We start from the raw sequence: 21,240 nt of genomic DNA, 5'->3' as shown, positions 1-21,240 counted from the left end.
TGGTTGTACATAATTATAAATCTTAATTTACATCCGACCTTGTTTGAAAATCAACCCATGACCTCCAATCAAGGCCAGCAAGTAAAAGCAGAACTGGTGATCAATAGCATGTGTAATTGAATGAATGGCCTTATTTATATGCTGAGGAAATACAGACTTCTAGAAAAATACATTTGGCAGAGCTTTTGTATTTTGGAGTGGATTGCTGACTTTTGAGTTCTTTTAATGTCATAGCCCAATAATGATCATGCATTTTCTCATTTGATGCCAAACAGTAACAGTTAACTTTAAATTGGATATTAACACTTGTATATCAGATAGTCTATAACCATTAATAACACCATATAATTTTATAGCACTTTTTATTCAAAATGTTTGTGTTTTTTCTTTAATTTCATACATTTACGAAGGTCAAAAATTCTATACAAATTTTTTAACCCATCCACTAACTGTTATCATAACTCATGTCATCAATTTTCATAACCTCTTGAGATCACACTTTCAATATATTCAACTAATCAGTTTTTACTCGTTATAAAAGACTACAATGAATAAATTTTTGGAAAGTTTTTTCTGTACTGCACATTTTTAATTTCTATATCTTATTTGAAAATACTAAAATAATGAGACAAAGCAGTGCTCACTTTAAGACTTATTTTGATTACTTAAGATATAGCTGTACATGTGATTTGGCGTAGTCTATAATAGCTGCCACACATTTCAACTGGCAGTAACTTTTTGACTAGAATCTCTATTGGCTATGATTAACAGAAATGAGTCTAGCAAAACTACCTCATCAGTACAAGAAAAGAGGTCATGAAATTTTTTATTAATAACAAATGTAGTGCTATAGAGAAGACTTTAGTTATGTCAGCCTTGATTTTTAATAGAAATTCATTTGAAGCAAAACTGGGTTTCTAAAGAAAAATGATAATCTCAAGTATAAAGTGAAAGGATCTCTCAAAAGTTATCTGGTGAAATTCATTATGAGCTCCTTCTTAAATTAAGGTATAAATGTTGATCCCACTTCCGTGAATTTACGCTATCAGATGTATTTTTTGGTATTTATACATTGCGCATATTATATGACAAATATTTGTATGTCAGTCGAGATCTAAAATAATAAAATTTAAATACAACTTGAGTAGAAATAATGTTCATTTAGAATATATTGATGGTTGAATGTGTTGAAAGTACAATTGACTAAAGTATACAACCATGAATTCTTTATTGAAATTTGTATTTTAGTAATGCAACCAAGAAGTATCCATTTTCCCCTTTTCCGTGAATCTAAAAGTTGAGAATCATTGATCTATATATCTAAATTAAGTAATGAGCAAAGCAGATATTACTTCCATTGTATATTCAATACACTTTCAACATATCCATTCTGTTTACACTGAAATGAGTGCATTTTATTTGTATAATAGGATCCAAACATTCTACATAATGGGGTCCTAGGTGAATGTTTTCAGTTACAGTGACAAAATGAACACATAAATAAATCATTAGATGTATCATTCTCAATAATTAGAACATTATGACAAATATAATTTTAAAGTTAAGAAACTATATTATTAACAGTCAAGGATTCGAAGAATAACTGTTAAAATTGTCTAGGTTTTTTTTTATCTCTTTATTTCTTTGATTTGAGTCATGTAGTACTCAAACCTGTCAATCTTATTTTAAAAATGATTTTTCAACTGAAAATTTAAACTTGCAAATTATTTGAAATCCTAATCTTTCCTTTAACAAATGTGCATGCATTAAGACCATTTTATTTCTATAAAACTTCAACACTCACTCAAGATAAATTATCATTTTGTATACAAAATAGGCAGGTACTCTTTTAATAATTTGTTTTTTTGAAGATTCACAGAACTCACTCAGACAAGACAAAAAAAGAATATTTATAACTTAGTATTTTGGTTAACAATGATAGCCATGTAAAAATAGAGCTCAATGGCCTGGGAACTGTGAAAACTTCAAAATATTTTCATAATGATGAAACTCGCAAAAGATATCTGAATCTATGCAAAAATTAATTTTATAACACCAACCATATTAATATATCCTTTTTAAAATATCACCTTAAGGTTAAAAAAAAAATTAAGAGTTATAAATATTTTCCATGCCAAGAAAAGATCAAATACATGTTTCTTCTAGAATAACTGACATAATCCACATTTACAATTTTTTTTTTATAGATGACTCATTTTCAGGAAACATACAGGTGCCAATTATAAAAAAGATAGCCAGAAGCATTGTAAAATAATTTAAAACCATGAAAATACTTTGTGGCTGTGAGATAATTCTGTCAACTATTCTTACAATAAAAATATTTACCACAATTCTTTTATCCAAAAACTATTTTTTAGCACACCTATATTGACCTTCCTACTGAAAAAATTAACATATATAAAAATAACATACAGAATTTGTACTCCGTAAATTCATTAGTAGTGTACAATTCAAATAAATATATGTATAAAATACACAAATCTGTGAAATACTAGTACAAACAGAAAACTGTCAAGTAGATATCAAAATAAGGAATTACAGAGCAAAAACAAACAATAGAAGCTCAACCCGTGGTACATGTGAGTAAACTTGAACCACAGGGTGCTCAATTCAGTTTTCATAATCAAGACTATTTCATACAACCAAATTGACAAGAGTTGAACTTTTTTACAACCAAGAAAGTTATCTTGAAAATGAATCTGGATTCCACTTATCACAAGGCCAACAACAACAATAAATGTGTGTTAACAGTTACATCAGTGAAAATAGTCCAAAAAAGAAAATATATTAAGGGATCTGATAATAAAGGTTATGTAGGGTGACTGTAGACATACATATGCTTTAGGGGCATACAGGTAAATTAATAAAAATTCAAGATATTTTTTAACAGATTTTGACAAAAAAGTAACTCAAAATTGAACTAGCAAATTTTTTTGTTTTGTTGTAAGAATATAGAATAATTGGTACAGATAACAAGTTTTAAATTAACTGCAAGTCTGTGATTAGCTTTTATCCTATATTAGTTTGAAATCTCTTGGAAATACAATTTGAATTAATATTTAGAAAATTTTATAAAAAAGAAACTACATGTATTTGAGGTGCTCTTTCAGATTAATGGATTAGTCTCCAAAATTTTGTATACACTGACTGCCCTGCTCAAAGTGGATAAATAAACTGAAACCGGTAGAGATTTTGTACAGCACATTTTGTCAAATCTAGCACTATTCCTTGAAAATAACTACAATGTTTTATCAAATCTAAACAAAAATTACTAATAGGTAGTGGCCCATTTACAAAAGCAATTGCAACTAACACATAGATCAAGCCATACACAAAGGAGTAACTGCTTCTGTGTGCTTACTGTGATGTTCATCAAAAGTACACAAGAAAATTTGAAAAGCAAAATAAGTATTTATTACAAAAGAGACCTTAATAGAATATCCCCAATCATCTATAAAGCTCAGTTGTGAAAAAGATGAAAAAGCTCATTTATGAAAAAAATTACTTTATTTGATTATGATTATTAAGAATTTCTTAAAATATAAAATATTTACTAATATATAACTTGCACAGAAATACATGTTAGTTTAATGCTTGCTTTGGTAAATAGGACACAAATTTCTTTTAAATGAAAATTGAACAAAAAATGAATAATTTAAAGATAGTGTCATAAATATTTTATTGTTTCAAGGTTTTGTTTTACTATTGTTTTCATACTTAGAGAAAAATGTGTTGCCCATAGTTCATTTTCTTCAGTTTTATGCTATCTCTTTAGTAGAGCATAAAATGGCATTTTTCTTAATTTAAAAAAGAAGACAATTTCCAAGGTTTTATTCAGCATCTGATTGTCTCACTGGTTACTGGAGAATTCATCTTATGTTCATTTCTGCTGAACTTCTGTTCCATAAATACACAATTGTAAAACAATTAAAATCCATCGACATCTTTCACTACTCTTACTAAAGTAGCTTCTTCAGAGTGTGAAATGAAGTCAGTTAATTGGTGATGGCGCATGCATCTTAAGGAGTTTATAACGAAAAAGCTGCCAGACTCCATCATCTTGCATACATCTTATCACAAACGTATTCCACTATTTCTACGATTCTGCTGTTGTTGTCTGTCTTTGCTGAAAAAATTAAAATCATAAATATTTCCATATCCTCTTGAAGAAAACATTATATTTTAATCTAATGGTTTATTTTTAGTATAAAGTAATACCTGAGGTTGTCTATATATTTATATTTTTCTGAATGCCAATAGGTTAAAAAAAAGAAAGGTGTTTTTACTACTGAATAGAAAATTCTGTTGAAATTAAACAAATTGGACATGCCAGGTAATTTACTGTGTTTTGGTATTTTAAATCAAATTTGATTTGATATTAGCTAAGTTCTGTGCTTCAGATATGATTTTTAATGGTAATAGAAGTTGATTAGATTGCTTAAAAGGAAACTGGAAGAAACTTGTGTATTTTCGGGAAGTTTTATTTTGTGGAGACCATTTGTGAAGAGAGAATCATTTCAACTGTTACTCACTCTATTAGCTGAGCCCTGGCGTTTGTCTAATCCTGCCGCTTCATAATCATAATTATAATCCACCCATCCTTGACTACGATTTCTGTTTCCACCACCATAACCGCCTCCCCGTGGTGGACGGCTCTGTCCTAAAAATTATACAAATATTATTTCTAAAAATATCAATTCTTTGGTGTTTTTAGGTAGCAACTGTCCTTCGAAACTAATAAATTGAAAAGTGTCCATTGGAAATAGTGAACCTACCCAAATTTGAACTGGATTTTTGTTTTATGCTTATAAGCATTGTGTATAAATTTCATAACATTCGGTTGGAAACCAGTTTTTGGACTACATAACTACAAATGGAGTTATGCCCCATTCCAGTGATTTTGATAGCGCTAATAATTTTCCAATTCTACGAAACAGTTTTCAAAATGACGAAAATTTTCCATATCAATTTTCTCACTTAAATTTTGAAAGTGTAAAAATATTTCCGCATGAAAATACTATAAATCTTGACAAGTTTATGACCCCAGGTAATTAACATGTAAAACAGGTGTAAAAAGTTGTGATTAGAATTAATCCAATTCTCCCCATCAAATGGGTCACTAATCCGTTAATCATTTATAAACCTCATAATTATTTTCTTGAGAAAATCATTTATAAACCTCATAATTATTTTCTCGAGAAAATCAGTCAGTCAGCATTTTAACAACCAGGAGTATAGTTTCGTCATTTGATCAAAATTGTTTTCCCCTGGATAGTTTGCATTTGAATTTAATATTTCTCAATCGATCAAAATTTTAGATTTGTATGTTGTAGATTTGTCATTTGAACACATTTTCATCATATTTGATATCAATTTTTATCTTAAACTTTCTACAATTTCCATATAAAAGATATTTCCATATAAAAGATAGAACTTTATTCAAAACTTTGGGAAATGTTTTCACGAGTCAAACAGGAGCTTCCTGCAGTGTACACTACGCATGCATGGAAGTATTCCTTTGAATTTATAGACACTTAAAACGTAAAATACTAAATCATTTAGTATCAATTACATGAGAGAGACAAATATATATCTCTTACTAAAGATATTTAAATTGAAAAAACCAATCCATAGATGAATCCAGACTTGTTTTGAATTTATTACCCACGTGTCACTTCCTGTTTTCATTTCATTTTAAAACCGAAAGTAGTAATCTTGATATATTCTTGATTTGTTTACCACGTCATTATTATCGTTTCAAAAAGGATTTTTATACAGTTCAAACTTAATAGAAATGATTTCCAAATATCGATTTAAACATTTTAGAAGGGAATGATTATGCAGTGAAATATTTGTTACAAGTTATTTTCTGTTGTGATTCAATGTTAAAAAAAATGATCCCAACATTGAACAAACTGAAGAGAAATTGTGAACTAAATTTTCTGGATCCCAAGAAAGAATCTTTTTCTAATAAGGGCCAAACTAGTCAAATCATACAATAACTGTCAAGCATGCCTAGGTCCTTAATTTAAAGTCTGACAAAGATGTAGCTAGTAATATACATCCTTGGTTTCTTGTTGTTACACAAAATGTTGTATACAAAATAAAATTGATTTCAATATGGCACAACAGTGACTTAAGCCCTCAAAATCCTAGCCTATCCCAGTGCTCTCTACTAGCCGCAAGGGCATAATAAGTAATAAATTAAAGTGCCTAACCCAATAAACTTTTCCACAATTTTCTTTTATTACAATTTTACTCCTTTGAATAAACAGTTGAACATATTTGCAGTCTGCTTTTTTCGTGACATAAAAAGTGAAAACAAAAGTAATTTTACATTCCTTTGTTTTTACCTCTGAATCCCCCTCCTCCTGCACCTCCTCTTGAATATCCTCGTGAGCCCCGGTCATTATAATAACCTCCTCGGTTGTATCCTCTGTTATAACCACGGTAACCCCCATAACCCCTACTAGCAAAGTTTCTTCGGTCCTGCATTCCAAATGTCTCCGTATTTAACTTCCGCTCTTCCTTCCAACTTGTTCTTGTTGTTCTTCTAAAAAAAAGTTATGTCAATTAGACAACATTCATTTAAGGAGATTTTCTTATTAAAGGTATTACTACATTTATACTTATATACTGTTTGATATTGAAGTCTGCCCACATGATTGTCAAATATGTAAACAAAAGTTGGTCATTTAGAATCCTTGTTACTAAAGTTTGACACTTAGAACTTGTTAAATCTATTTAAACGGTTTAGCTGATCAGAAATGTTAACCAACTGCTGTAGAAGTACCATTCTAAGTACCAGTCAAGTCATCAAAATACAAAGTTATAAAATAAAATAACACTGTGCCAAAGTTTCTGGCTAGAATATAGTAACTTGTAAATGTACGAATTACTGTCAATAAAAAATATGCCAACATTAAAATATCTACTTCCAGGTGTTCTGAATAAATTTTCCTACCCTTGAATTAGATGTTTGTGTGATTATAAGATTTTTCAGCAGTTGATAAACCATGTTATTACATTGGTTGCAATGAATTACATTGATTTCCTAGTAGATAAAAACCGATAATTTCACATGTGAAATAAACGTGGTTATTTCACTCTCTGACGTCATACAACAATAGGCGTTGTCAAGACGTCGATAACGTCGGATCAAAACAAATTGTCAATGCGTAGGAAAAACATATAGTTCCTTACATTTTCTACATTAATTTCATAAAAAAAAGCCATTTGCCAATGTAATAAATAAAAAATGGTCATAGTAAATGGACATATGCAAGACAGAAAGTTTGTAACATAAGGCAACTGTATATAATGTATACATACATCCTGAAACAGAGCACAATAAAAAATATTACACAGTTGCCCCAATATTACCATCTTAATGTATAGCCTTCTATTGAAGGCTAGGCAATAATGAAATGTTATAATTACAGCTGTATGTTTTGCAGTTTTTGTCAGATAATTTTCGTCCTACGAGTTTGAATGTCACTCTGGTATCTTTCATCCCTCTTTTGCAGCAATCAATTAATCAAAATAAAATGCTATAGAAGTGGCTAGTTTAAACATGTTTACCCTTTGGCTCTTTCTGTTGCTTCACAACTAATATTATCAAAGAATGATTTGTTTTTATCATATGTTATTTCTGGGTCTTCCTCCGTTTCATCGCCTCCATTCTCAATGCTATCTTTATCACCATTCACTGTTTTATCACCTACAATAAATATTTACAATATTTCTATTCCTGTTAATTCAGAAATTATTGTGAGGTTCTTACTATTGGGAACAATGTGACTGGATGAGTATAGCTGTAATAAAAACTCACATTCTTATATTTGATACTTATATACTGTAAATTCAGAAATTATTGCGAGGTTTTTATTATTGCGAAAAATGCGACAGAGTTGTAAACGCAATAATTTAAACTCGCATTTTGAAATATTTCATTTTCAATTAAAGAGGATTTTTTTCAAAATCATAAAAATTAAAATGGCATTTAGGTCTAAAATGATAAAATCGCAATAATTTTTGAATTTACAGTATCTAAATGCCAATTTTCCTGGGATTGCAATAGTTAATCTCAAATTATTGTTTATTGTTCAAAGATTGCTATAAAAATGCACACAATAATCTCTGAATTAACATTATACTGATTTATGGACTGAATGGTTCATTAACTTCAAAAAAAATTTAAATATGTCTTAACAATCATTTGACAATAAACATGACCTGATAATGTTAAATCAGAAAAAGGGCTTCAGACTCGCAAAGTTATCAACATGATAGAGTGTTATAAAAGATTAAACAAATCAAGCATGGAATCTTATTTCAATTCATTTTTCTGCATGTCTTTAACTCTTATTTTAAATCCCATGAGCTAACGCAATTGATTGGAAAGGTTATTTGGATAGGCACTTTAATTTCTTAAAATGCTCCTGTCGCTAGTTGAAAGGGGCATAAGTTTCCAACCAAATGTTATGAAACTTGTACACAATGCTAATGAACATAGAAAAAAGTTATAAACACGATTAAGTTTCATAAAAGATTAAACAAATAAAGCATGGGACCTTATTTCAGTTCATTTTTCTGCACCTCTTATCTTAAAGTGAAAACCTTCTGCTAAAGATCAATTCTATGAGCTCACGCAATTGATGTGTGCACACTACCACTGAGATGGTTTAATAACTTTGGTTATAACAAATGTTTGACAGCATACTCAACTAAATACCCTAAGTCAACTTATTTGGGACAATTGTCTGAAAGAACAAAACTTACGTGCAAAATAAACATCATAGGAAATCACATACCTATCACAAGTTTTTCTTTTAATTCTCTTTCTATTTCTTCTTTGTCAAACTGTGCATTAGCAGTTTCAAAATCAAATTCTTCTTCAAACTTAAGTGGATCTCCATGCCTTCCTCCTCTACCCCTTGGTGCACCACCTCTAGCACTACCTCCTCTAGGTCCTCCCCTGGGAGCTCCTCTATGTCCTCCTAAAACATTAACATAGTTGAATGTAGTTTAGCTGAATATTTGTACTGATAATAGATGTCACAAACGTTTCTTTCTAACCTTAAAATCAAAAGGAAAAATAACTGAATAGATTATCTTTAATGATACAAATTCATAAGCAAGAACAACTGATCTTGAACTTCCTCAATATATTAAAAGATTTCTTCAATGCTCTTAAACTTTCTACTTTGTTTGGTCTTTAATTTTTTTTTTTGATTTGAGCTTCAATGATGAGTCTTTTGAAGATAAAACTACTTTATGGCATTTGAAAATATAATTCTGGCATCTAATATTCTATGATGAGTTTATTTTCATAATACTGACATAGATAGTTTGTAATTTTTTAATATTTTTGTTTCTATGATCATACCTCCTCTTTCATATCCTCCTCTACTTTCAAATCCACCTCTCCCTCGACTGCTTCCACGACCCCTTGAGTATGACTGTTGTTGTTGTTGTTGATGTTGTTGATGCTGTTGTTGAGGTCTCTGTGGTGGAGGTCGCCTAAAATCAGGTCTATTATGAGATTGTTGGCCGGACTGTAATTGTTTCTCTGGACTCATCTGTGTTCCTGTGTCTGATGTTGGGGACTTCCTATTTGGCTGCTGTGGCGGTGTAGGACCTCGTGACCCTGTAGAATTCAATGAAGCTTAAGTTATTCTGATCAGAATTTGTTGTAACTTGTAAATAGGACCCTAATAACACATAATTTTTTATCCAAAAAGTATACTGATCTTTAAGCCTGAACATTCAACAAGACTGCTGCTTTTCGGTGAAAAAATGAAACATTAAATAAATCATATACACATCTTCTGCCAAATTTAATAAAGAAAAATAATTTAAAACAAATCAACACCAAAGAAGAGTACATGAACATTTCTGAAATAAATTTCAATCATTAACAAACGAATTCATTTCATTCTTTACAAAATATTTAAAAACTGTCAACTCAGATTAATGCCTTGCCCATACAAGCTACATAAATTAACATATAATCAGTAACTTTTACAATTGATGTACACGTCACAGATACTGGATACTGCAAAAAAAAAAACAGCAACTTTGTTTATCTTAAGACCAAATTAAAGTAAATATGTGGTTCCACTTTCATTCAAATAAAAATAGGGTATGGAAGAAGGGATTTTGTTGTTGAACAGTATGGTATTAACTTATAACATATCCAAGTGTATGATTCTAGATGATACTTGTTTTACTCTTTCCCCAGGTATTGAGATAGTAATATCTATTCATAAATGTCATATAAATTTAACAGTTTGCGTCACACCATCAAATTTATATAAAAAATCGAGACAAATACTGTTTTTGTGTCAATCATAAATTATTTCATATGATGCCTAAATCATGTGACAGAGTTGTCAAGCCACAACTGGAGATTTGGAAATTTTCAGCTGGAGTTTGGGCCTCATAACTGGAGATTTTTTATCAACCTTTTTATCGACATAAGCAAGATTTTTTATCGACATATGCAAGATTTTTTCGTGTGTGTTTAAACTGCATATCTTCCTTTTTTGTTAAAATACAACAATGATTCCATACCTTCAAGCACCTACATAGCCATTTTTACCTAATAAAATAGAAGATAGGGGGGGGGGGGGGTTCAAATATTTATTCATCATAATTTTATATAGTTCAAGATACAGTGATCAGCCATCATACATAGTTGGCAAAAATTACATCTGCTTTAGCCATTTTGTCAACTTTTGTACCACTACTGAACATGTTTGTAACAGAAGGTGTTGAATTGATAAAGTTGTGGGCTTTCTGGTGGGTAGCTGTCTCCATATTTTTGGTCAAGTAATTAGGGCCACCATAGTCAGCTTTGCATGAAGTGTAGTAAGCATGGTCTTGACCCTTGTCACTGGACTTGCACCATTTTTTAATTTGGCTATAGTGATATTGTCTTCTTTAATTTGATGCTGGGGTACAAGTATTTGGTGATAACATACAGTTTGCATTTTGTCAAATTATAAGACAAACACACTTATTTAGGTTTTCCATTGGACCAGATAGAAGACATATCATATTTGAGTTGATTTTATTGTCTTTGAGGTTCATTATAAACTAAGTCTGTTCCATGCTTTCAACAGCATCAAAATTTATTAAAGTCGATGTTTATACAACTGTTCCATTGTCAGTATCACTTTTAATCATCCAGACATGTTTATTTAACTAGCTAGTTGATTACTAGGTAAATGCCAATCATCTTTTATTGTTGTATATACAGTCTAATCCTTAACACCTTCATTGATTACTGGAGGCAATTTTCCTATTTACCTTTTTGACACAAATCCATTACAGGAAACTTCCGATTTTCTCGGACTTTTCCCATATCAATTTAAAGTTTCTCAGACTTTTTCCCTGTCTGTATCTATTTTGTAAACAGAAATGTCTACTGAAAATTTTTCGAGATTGACATTTTCAAAAAGCGGAAGATTTCAAATTTTAACGGGAGGGACGGAAGAGGGTCTGAAAAGCGGGAGATTTTAACTCCCACCGGAAGAATCACATGTATGTAAATGATTACTATGGTTGCCTTTTGTTACTATTAAAGTCTTTTAAAAGAGGTTAAAATCAGGATAAGACAAAAATGTCCGGCAGGCTCAAATATTTTTAGGCAATCCTGATATTAGCTATTTTGAACTATTTTTTTTAATCAGAGAGGGGATAAAGTGCAAGTGTCTAAGGTTAAATGTAATGTCTGTCTGAAAACCTGAACCACACAGATATCTTTATTTGGACTTGTGTTTTATAATTAGGTTTTTAGAGAACAAATCAGTGAAATATGCAGTGCAAGGTTGAGAGCTGCAAAGAAGAGTATTAATATATGACATCAAACCAGATGCTCCGCAGGGTACAGCTTTATACGACAACAGAGGTCAAACCCTGAACAGTTGCGGCAAGTATGGACACAACATTTAAGCTTGATACAGCTCTGAATATGGATTGTGATTAAATAGTTGACACAACATAGGTTTCTGACACAGAATGAATGTGGTGTAAGAACTTAAACTTAAAAACTTAAAAATTTTAAATTGGACATTTACCTATTATGGTACAATATCCAAAATCTAAATACATGGTGAGATTCAGCATATCATAGAACCCCAAGAATTCTATTAAAATAAACAAATTTGAATCAATTTTAGACCCTTTAGACCTCAATGTGAACCAATTTGATAACCCGCCCAAATATTAAAAATATAAATACATGGTTAGATTCAGCATATTGAAGAACCTCATATATTCAATTTTTGTTGAAATCAAACAAAGTTTAATTTTGGACCCTGATTAGGACCAACTTGAAAACTGGGCCCATAATCAAAAATCTAAGTACATGTACATGTTTAGATTCAGCATATCAAAGAACCCCAAAAATTCTTTTTTGTTAAAATCAAACCAAGTTTAATTTTGGACCCTTTGGACCTTAATGTAGACCAAGTTGAAAACAGGACTAAAAATTAAGTATCTAAATACATGGTTAGATTTGGCATATCAAAGAACCCCAATAATTCATTTTTTGATGAAATCAAACAAAGTTTAATTTTGGACCCTAATTCTTAACTGTTGGGACCAAAACTCCCAAAATCAATCCCAACCTTCCTTTCGTGTTCATAAACCTTGTGTTAAAATTTCATAGATTTCTATTTACTCATACTAAAGTTATTGTGCAAAACAAAGAAAAATGCTTATTTGGGACCTTTTTTTGGCCCCAAATTCCTAAACTGTTGGGACCAAAACTCCCAAAATCAATCCCAACCTTCCTTTTGTGGTCATAAACCTTATGTTTAAATTTCATAGATTGCTATTTACTTATACTAAAGTTATAGTACGAAAACCAAATGTCTTCGGACGACGGCAACGTCATACCAATATACGACCAAAAAATTTTCAATTTTTGCGGTCGTATAAAAACTGAAAACGGCTTGATGTTTTGAATCATTTGTGTATTATTCAGCAAGCACTAGCAGATTTGTATACTTTTATACTATGTCCATGATGATAAAGCTCTGTTATACAACGAAGACTGCCCCATGCAGGTAAACAACTTGAGAATTCTGTAGGTTAGGGTTATGGATGAAGGCCATGCTGGCAGTGTAAATGATGACAGTCACTTAGGTTAACAACTATTAATACTGCTCATTAATTGTATTGTCTATAGCACCAATGACAATTCAATGTTTAATAATATATGTACCGGTATGTAATTTTTTAAAATAAAAAAATCTATATGCTAATTTGATGTTTTAACAATTTATAATTTTCCAAAGCAGTATCTATAGTTGTTATGTTTACAGCGCATTCCATTGAGTGAGTAGCGAAAGTTAATATCTTTGGTTAGCTTGCTTGTTAGCTGAACCGTGAAGTCATTATTAATCAGGTATACTACCCTCCTTTCGAAGTAGCATAGTCCAACAGGCAGATCGATTGGCTTTCTGCCGGACTAGTCTATTAAAGTAGGGTAGTTTACCTAACCTAACAATGACTTCATGGTTCAGCTAACAAGCAAGCTAACCAAAGATATTCCCTTTGGCTACACACTCAATGGAATCGGCTGTAAAATGACAATTGTTTGATGGATATTAGTGAAGATGTTGGTTTATGGAATGATGATTAGTACCCACCACTGGGTCTTCTGGCCGGAGGTGCTCCTCTCATCCCAACTTGTATACCCTGATCCATAGTGGGTGATATACGGTTAAATGTAGGAGAGGGCCCACGTGAACCTAACAAAAATACACAATACTGCAATAATCTTCTATGGACCTTTGTGAACTTACAGGAAACACACAAACAAAATATATATATATCAGGTTGAGAATTATGGTTTAAACTATAAATATATTGGATTTGGATAAATTATAATGAAAAGTGTTACATCTATCATGCCTGTAGTATAAAGAATTTTATTAAATGTTAATACATTTGTACATAATTGACACTTATAATACATAAAACTATATAATCTTAAATTTAACACTGTTATCACTAACAAGGTTATAATAAGTTTATATCAATACAGAAAAGACTAAATATAGAGCCTAAAAATTGCTGCAAGGCCCAACAACTTTTTTGGGGGTCTTGCTAAGGCCATGGAGTATATGATCACAGTCTGGAGAAAAAAAATCAGAAAACTGTAATCCTTGACTGTTAGGGACAAATTCGGTCTTGAAATCATAATACCAGTAGTTCTTGTAGCATTTACAAATGTTTAACTTTGAGTGTTATTTGAATGTGATTGGTCTATTAGAACTTCCCCCCTTGGTTTACACTTCCATAGACCATACTATCTACTATTTTCTCAGCCAAATATATAATCCTTCCCTTTGGTAAAGGCAATAAACAGTCTGACAAAAATTTATCTTGTATGATGAGTAAATTTCAAGGTATATGCAAACAGGAAGTGGCTTGCATTTAACCTATCTATTCTATTTTTTGCCATGTTGGTTGGTTGGCAAGGTCATGGGCCAACTATTTTAAATGTAACATCAGTTGCATTTGGTCCAGTATTTTTTAAAATAAAAGTTGGCATAGATGGTCACCAATACATGTAACAAGGTGAGCTAAAAATTACTTAACCATGTACTAAAATGTCTATTTCAATCAGTAATTTGTATATCTTAATGTGATATATTATCATTTAGTTTTGGAAATTTAAGTTTACATTTTACATCACCCAATTTGTGTAGTTGTTAATTATCAATTTTAGATGGTACACTAAACAAACATTTTTGAACTGTATTTGTATGCTGTAAATTCAGAAAATTTTGAAATGTTTTTATTATTGCCAAAAATGTGACAGGGTTATCATATCAATAACTAAAACTCAAATGTTGATCTTAAATCACAAAATCACAATAATAAATGCACACCATAATTTCTGAATTTACAGTAGATTCTTTCTGTTTATGCTGACAAAAGACATCCCTTGAGTTGCAGTTAATTACTCAGAATATATTTATTTGGACTTACCTGATTGTTGTTGCTGATGGCCACCAAAAGATTGCGGTGCTGAAGTACCATACTGATTATACATATTTTGACCACCAAATGGTTGATATGATGAGTTATTCCCATAGTTGTTACTTGCTGCCGCTTGCTGTTGGAAAGATGATTGAGAAGACTGAAAGAAGATTACAGACCTTCACCAGAAGGCTTAAAGCACTTTATATTGGCTTTTTTTTAATACCTCAACTTGGTGAAGTGGTTAAAAATTTCGACATAACATATTTTCTTGCTTAGAACTGTTTAAAATAAATTTCAATTTTTCATTGATTTAAATTTTGAAGCAAGATTCTTTGACTAAAGTTGGATTTTACTCTCGATTAATATTCTTAAAAAGACAATATAAGTGCAACCTCCCTGATAATTACTTGTCTATTCTATTCTCTATATAAATTGTTTAAAACATTAATGGGATACAAACTTTGACAATAGCAGGATCTTGTGGTAAGGTTGTCTGCAGAGGTTGTGGTTTAGGTGGCTCACAGACATGTAAATCTTTGATATCACTGCCTCGAAATATTATATATTCAAATATCTCATCTCTAGGTGCTACAGGACGATCAGTTGGTCGATCTTCAGTTCCAAATGAACGAACTGAAAATAGAAAAAGAAAGAATAATTATTATTCAAACTACATAAAATATCATGGCTACTTGCCAAAATTTATATATCTTACCTTAACTCATTGTGTATTCTTACAGCAAATGAGTTATGATAATGGTTTGCCAATTTCCAGTTCAAGGGCAAAACACAATTTAGTAAGTGTTCTTACAGCATTTTTACACCTACAAACACAAAATAACAGGCCAACCTATATGATATTTTTTTTTTATTAATCGAAATTTAGAGTTGGCTTGACTTTTACAAAGTCTTGAAATGTGACAAACAGTATATGTAGTATTCTTCTTTTGCAAATGGAGGGATCTCCATGGATGAAAATTTAATGATGGAGGAACTTTCAACATGACAAAACTTGGCGTTTACTTAGTAAGCCAAAGTATTTCATTCCTCTATTTCCAATTAAGGAACGGTAAACAGATGCTGTCCTCAAGGTTCCCATGTCCTTTTCTTGCTATTTAGGTAATGGTTTAAGACTTAAATATTTCATTGAGAAATTCAGGAGTCATGAATCGGTATTGCTGATTTGCACAATCAACAACAAGAAGTTTCGTAATAGTAAAGCACTGAACTTGAAGAAAGATTAACATTAACAAATTAAAAAGTTTTAATGACTAACTAGGAAAAGTTATACAAATATACATTTGTACTAAGCAACATGCATTACATTTGTACTTTATACTGAATGTAAACTGGAAAACCAGATGCATCAATTGATTGTAAACTTTGAAATGAATTCAGAATTACAACATAATAATTTTGTCAGATTATTCATGATTCTAATATGACGTGCTTCTTTAGCTTTGTAAACAACACTGTGATAAAATTCTCGATAAAATATACTTAGCGCAGACTCAGAGATATGCATAATAATGGCTGTTACTATATCCTTCCCACGTAAATCTAAATATATTGGAACCTATTTGCAGATCCTTTGCCGATTTTATTGTTTTAAAAAGTGCAATTAAAAAAGACAAAGTAACTTTTATTCTTATTCGTATGCATAATAAAAAGAAGTAATGCACAAGAGCTCGGAGAAATCAACAAAATAAAAATTAAATAAAATTCCGCGAAAGTCTATTAATCTTTTTGGCGCATTTAAGTCATTTCAAAACATGACGTCATACAAAACTGCTAAACTTGAAAGTTTTCTGTTACGTGAACCATCGGAATTCGTATGATATTGTATTAAAACTGATTTTTTGAGGTAGGTTTTGTTTTGTTTTCTATTCTATTGCATAAGTCGCATATTTACCCATTTCAGCAAGTCAACATGGCGGCTCCTTAGTTACAAAATGTCAACTTTTAATTTGACGGAAGCTTACGAGAAAAACATGTAAATTAAAAATGACAAATGTTGGGTTTGAGAACTTAAAGAATGAAAAAGTTTTTTTCTAGCAGTTATTCTCGAAATAACCTACGCAAGTTACATATTTATAAAGATATTTGAGCTTTATCTAACAGGGAGTAAAAAAGAACAGCCACATACACAGCATACCCACCCTCGCTTCAGTTTTTTAATGACCGTATTTGACCTATTAGAATCGAAATAATTCATGGAAGCCATAGATTGTTGGAAATTTACACACGGCCCAGGCCATGTGTAAATTTCCAACAATCTATGGCTTCCATGAATTATTTCTTAATCATTTTATATTAATATATTCGTTTTTTTTATATTTGTAATGTTGTTCAATATTAATTGATAATTGCTGTAATTATGTGATTTGGCATTAATCTCTGATCCGTGTTATGTCTTCTTTGGTACTTGTTTAAAAAGGGGGATGCTGGTTGCGTACGTCATTATAAAATCACAAGTTTGACTCATGGAATTAAAAGTCAATAAATCAGGATAATCCTTTGGATAATTATATAAAAAGCCTAAGGGTCATGAAAATGGCAGGGTTTTAAGACATAAATTAGGCCGTTAGTTTTCTCATTTGATTTGTTTTAAATTTGTCATTACAGGGCTATTTATAGCTGACTAGTATGCAGTATGGGCTTTGCTCATTGTTGAAGACAGTGCAGTGAACAATTGTTAATTTCTGTGCCATTTGGTCTCTTGTGGTGACGTTAGTTGTCTCATTGGCATTCATACCACATCTTCTTTTTTATATTCATTCGACAGTGCAGAAGATATTCAAAAGATATCTGTTCACCACCACAAAACAGGTCATTGAGATCCCTGAAAATGCACACATGATTATCATTACATTACACATGTATAAATCATTTTATATATCTTGTTCCTAATTCATCTTTGAAACATTGCTAGCAAGACTATAAATATATAATAATGCAGACCTCTATGAGAACAACCTAAACAAAGCCCATGCAAACACAAAAGTCCAATTAATCGATAGTCACTCAAGTCTTTCAGCAATGATTGCATTTTGTGGAACAGTTGAAGTGGCCATTTCCTTAATTCACCTTGTTAGACTCTTAATGGCCTATGGGTATAAATCTAATTGTTTGTACACCCCGATACCTGTTCGCCCAGGGTCCATTCACCCTGATTTTTATTTTTTTCTAATTGTTGTCTAGTCGCATAATTTTAAATATTTGAACAAAATATGTTAAAATTTGACATTATTTATATTGCCACAACCAATTTATAATTTTCCCTTTGATTTGCAGAGTAGAATACTGGAAAACAATGTATTTATCTTTATTGATATTTGTTTACAAAATAATTGTATTCAGTCAATCACGAATCGATGTGTAATGGTAGTCGCTTTCGCTAGATGTCTTCTTTATTCATATAATATTCTACGCATATCTATTTATCTTTATTGTATTTATATAGTTTCCCATGGGCGCAGCCATTTTTATTAGGGATTCGCCGGTCCACTTCCTGTGGCCCGGCTGGGACATTTTAGGGTTTAATATAAGTAATCCGATCCCGGTGACCGGCAGTTCCGAAACCCGGTAGCAGACGATACACCAGTGAAAACTATTACAGAAGCAACAATATAAACATTTAGTTTATAAGGTAACCAGCTAAGCATATTCAAGCTATTTAAGGCACCACCATGCACTCCCATAAACTCGTATGCTTTAATTAAAGTGTATTACAAATGTTCCATTTGTAGAATGTCAAATAAATCATCATTGCAACTTTAACGGTTTGATTCTTTAAAATCAGAGAACTCAGGAATAGTGATTCCCATGACAAATGTATGCAGTATAACTGAGACTAGTCTAAGAGTACAAGAATAAATGAACCTGTAAATCCGTTTCATGATTTACAGTTTGTACATCATTGTTTCTATTAATTTCAAGCTGAATATTTTATCAAAACAAATTGTTTGTTTTTATCATTAATCCATCAGAATACAGAATACATCAAAAGACAAGTATCACAATAATTAGTGAGCATTATTTTGTCATTGAACAATTATTAATCCTAAACAAGCCAGGGTTTCCGCTGGCGGTCGCCATTTTCGCAATTTGCGAAAAAATAATAATTGTGGCGATAAAAATTCGTCATTTGCGAAAGAATTTGGCGAAAGAAATATATGTAACGATTTATTTTCTTCCATCTTGTTAATTTACTTTTTTTCGAGTTTCTCAGACTTTACCCGATCAGACAATACTCGGAATTCACCTTGACCTCATTAAGATTTGGACAGAAAATCAATAATCAGCTGATTGCATTTTATAGCTATCGACAACAAAGGACTAATTAATAAAGGTGTTGATTGAATTGTTTGACATAATGATATGGTTAAATGGCTTCCGCTAAATGTCACATACAGAATTTATTTACCACTTTGCGCACGTGTTTGAAGCAAACTTTTGACGTCTCCTCTCCTTTTAAAGACAGTTTAGAAAAGAAAGCTGTTGTTGTGACAAAAAATGTTCAAAAGCAAGAAAAATCTAGGGAGACTACTTTAAAGTCGTTTGAGTGACAAACGTGTTTCAAACATAGTTTTACGACTCAACTTTTTCATTTACGATGGTCAAGAAAAGAAAACTGTCGTTATGAAAAAATCTATCCAAAAGGTTGGGAACAACCCCTCGAATGAGAGTAACCCTTCAATGTAATGACTACACATGAAATAAGGAATCAATTTCATGTGATAAAAGCTTTTGTTTTGTTGTAAAAAACCACTTCTTAGTACAAAAGGGCCCATCAGTATTTTTCTTTTAAAGAAACTTTCCCTACGAACTATACTGGTATTATATAATCAAAACATATCCACTAATGTCATATTCCACGACTTATATCTTCTTTATCATTAAAAGTATAGTGGACCCTAGTCCAAATAAATATGACGTCTGGGAAGGCTATTTTTTTTTTTTACTTCTGGGACGCCTTCCTTGCCAGACGTCATAATTATTTTGACTAAGTGGCCCCCTCATTTAGAAAAGTTGTTTAAAATACAATGAATATTTTTCCCTTTTAAGTTAAAAAAAATCGGTTGTTTTAAAGTAAATGTTTAGTGTCTATTCATTAAAATGTAGACTCTAAAATAAATTTGAGAGAATAACTATAGACACAATAGGGCAAAATCATCTTATTTATTAAAAGGGGGGAGGAGTAGAAAAAAAGATAAATTTTAAACGAAAAATATAGTTATGTTACTTGGCGAAAAAAATAATAAAGTGGCGAAAAATATCTTGTTTTGGCGAAAGAGGTGGCGAAAAAATAATTGACCCAGGGGAAACCCTGCAAGCCATAAACTTTTAAATATTTCCATGTTTCGAATTCCATAAATTTCAAGAATTTATACCATAGAAATATCTGAATAAGTTAAACTTCAATGCCAAGAACATTAATATTTTTTAGTAGGGCGAAGGAACTTAGGGCGAAGGAACTCTAGGAAAACAGACCCAGGTTGAGCATGATATTAGTGCAAACGGACCTGATATCCATTATAACCATAATGTATCACGTGTCACTGATGCATCTTCTTAGTTTTAGACAAAACCAGTGTAGGGCATAATAAATCATGACACAAGCCTCATAAATTCGTTTTTTAATGTCAGGGTCGAGTATGTTTACTTGCATGATAATGTCAAAAGCTCAAACGTTACCGTGTTTACTCCCAAAGTGGAGTTTGTAAATTTAATGCAAAGCTATTGTCGTGCAAAACCTATCGCTTTTGTCATAAACTTTTCGGTTAATTCATGGCACCAAACTTTTGAGTAGGTCAACGAATGCTGTCGCTTTTAACGTCAAACGCATTTATTTTTTTGTTGCAGATATTATTTCACAACATGCATATATTTCATTTTCTGGAATGCTATCTATATTACCTTTCGCTAATGCAACTGTCGATTCATTCGGATCAATGGTATATAAAATACCCTCATATCTAATTCCTGCTTTAGAAATAAGACTTATTTTGCTACCAAGATATGGAATCCCCCCACTCATGATGGCAAGGAATCTCTAAACTTTCAAACAAAGGAAGATGCCAACGGATTTATCTGCTTCATCCAAAATATTGTATCAGCAGAATATAAGATGGCGGATGTTTTGATTCTGTCACGAGAGGGCGTACTTTTGAAAAAAGTGTCCCACAAATCTGTGATTTGCGCCTGCGTACTTCA

At 31.4% G+C, this 21,240-nt stretch overlaps 1 protein-coding gene across 5 annotated transcripts; it reads right to left on the bottom strand.

The window, feature by feature from the left end:
* Positions 1-345: 345 nt before the first annotated feature.
* LOC143078997 (protein LSM14 homolog B-like) lies at positions 346-21,185 on the bottom strand. Of its 5 annotated transcripts, none has more exons than XM_076254091.1 (10): positions 20,944-21,185; positions 15,485-15,657; positions 15,031-15,181; positions 13,683-13,784; positions 9,410-9,670; positions 8,835-9,017; positions 7,603-7,741; positions 6,375-6,574; positions 4,554-4,681; positions 346-4,147 (listed from the first exon to the last, which is right to left on the bottom strand). In XM_076254091.1, the coding sequence occupies exons 1-10, from the start codon at positions 21,062-21,064 to the stop codon at positions 4,118-4,120; spliced, it is 1,488 nt and encodes a 495-aa protein (XP_076110206.1). In that variant the 5' UTR covers positions 21,065-21,185; the 3' UTR covers positions 346-4,117. The 5 variants fall into 5 exon arrangements, with proteins under 5 accessions (XP_076110206.1, XP_076110207.1, XP_076110205.1 ...); XM_076254092.1 differs by having other exon boundaries at positions 8,835-9,020; positions 15,031-15,157; XM_076254090.1 differs by having other exon boundaries at positions 8,835-9,020; positions 20,944-21,184.
* Between the last annotated feature and the right edge of the window lie 55 nt (positions 21,186-21,240).

This window comes from Mytilus galloprovincialis, chromosome 6, assembly GCF_965363235.1.
Source record: "Mytilus galloprovincialis chromosome 6, xbMytGall1.hap1.1, whole genome shotgun sequence".
Taxonomy (NCBI): Eukaryota; Metazoa; Mollusca; class Bivalvia; order Mytilida; family Mytilidae; genus Mytilus; species Mytilus galloprovincialis.
Note: the sequence above shows the minus strand (reverse complement) of the source record. Positions and strands in the feature narration are given on the sequence as shown.

What these genes read in the sequence shown, in the direction of transcription:
- LOC143078997 (XM_076254090.1), bottom strand. Translation starts at nt 21,064, where the DNA reads ATGAGTGGGGGGATTCCATATCTTGGTAGCAAAATAAGTCTTATTTCT. An exon ending in GACAGTTGCATTAGCGAAAG is followed by an intron (nt 15,658 to 20,943) that starts GTAATATAGATA and finishes TTCTATTTTCAG; the next exon opens with TTCGTTCATTTGGAACTGAA. An exon ending in AGGAGGAGGGGGATTCAGAG is followed by an intron (nt 4,682 to 6,374) that starts GTAAAAACAAAG and finishes TATAATTTTTAG; the next exon opens with GACAGAGCCGTCCACCACGG.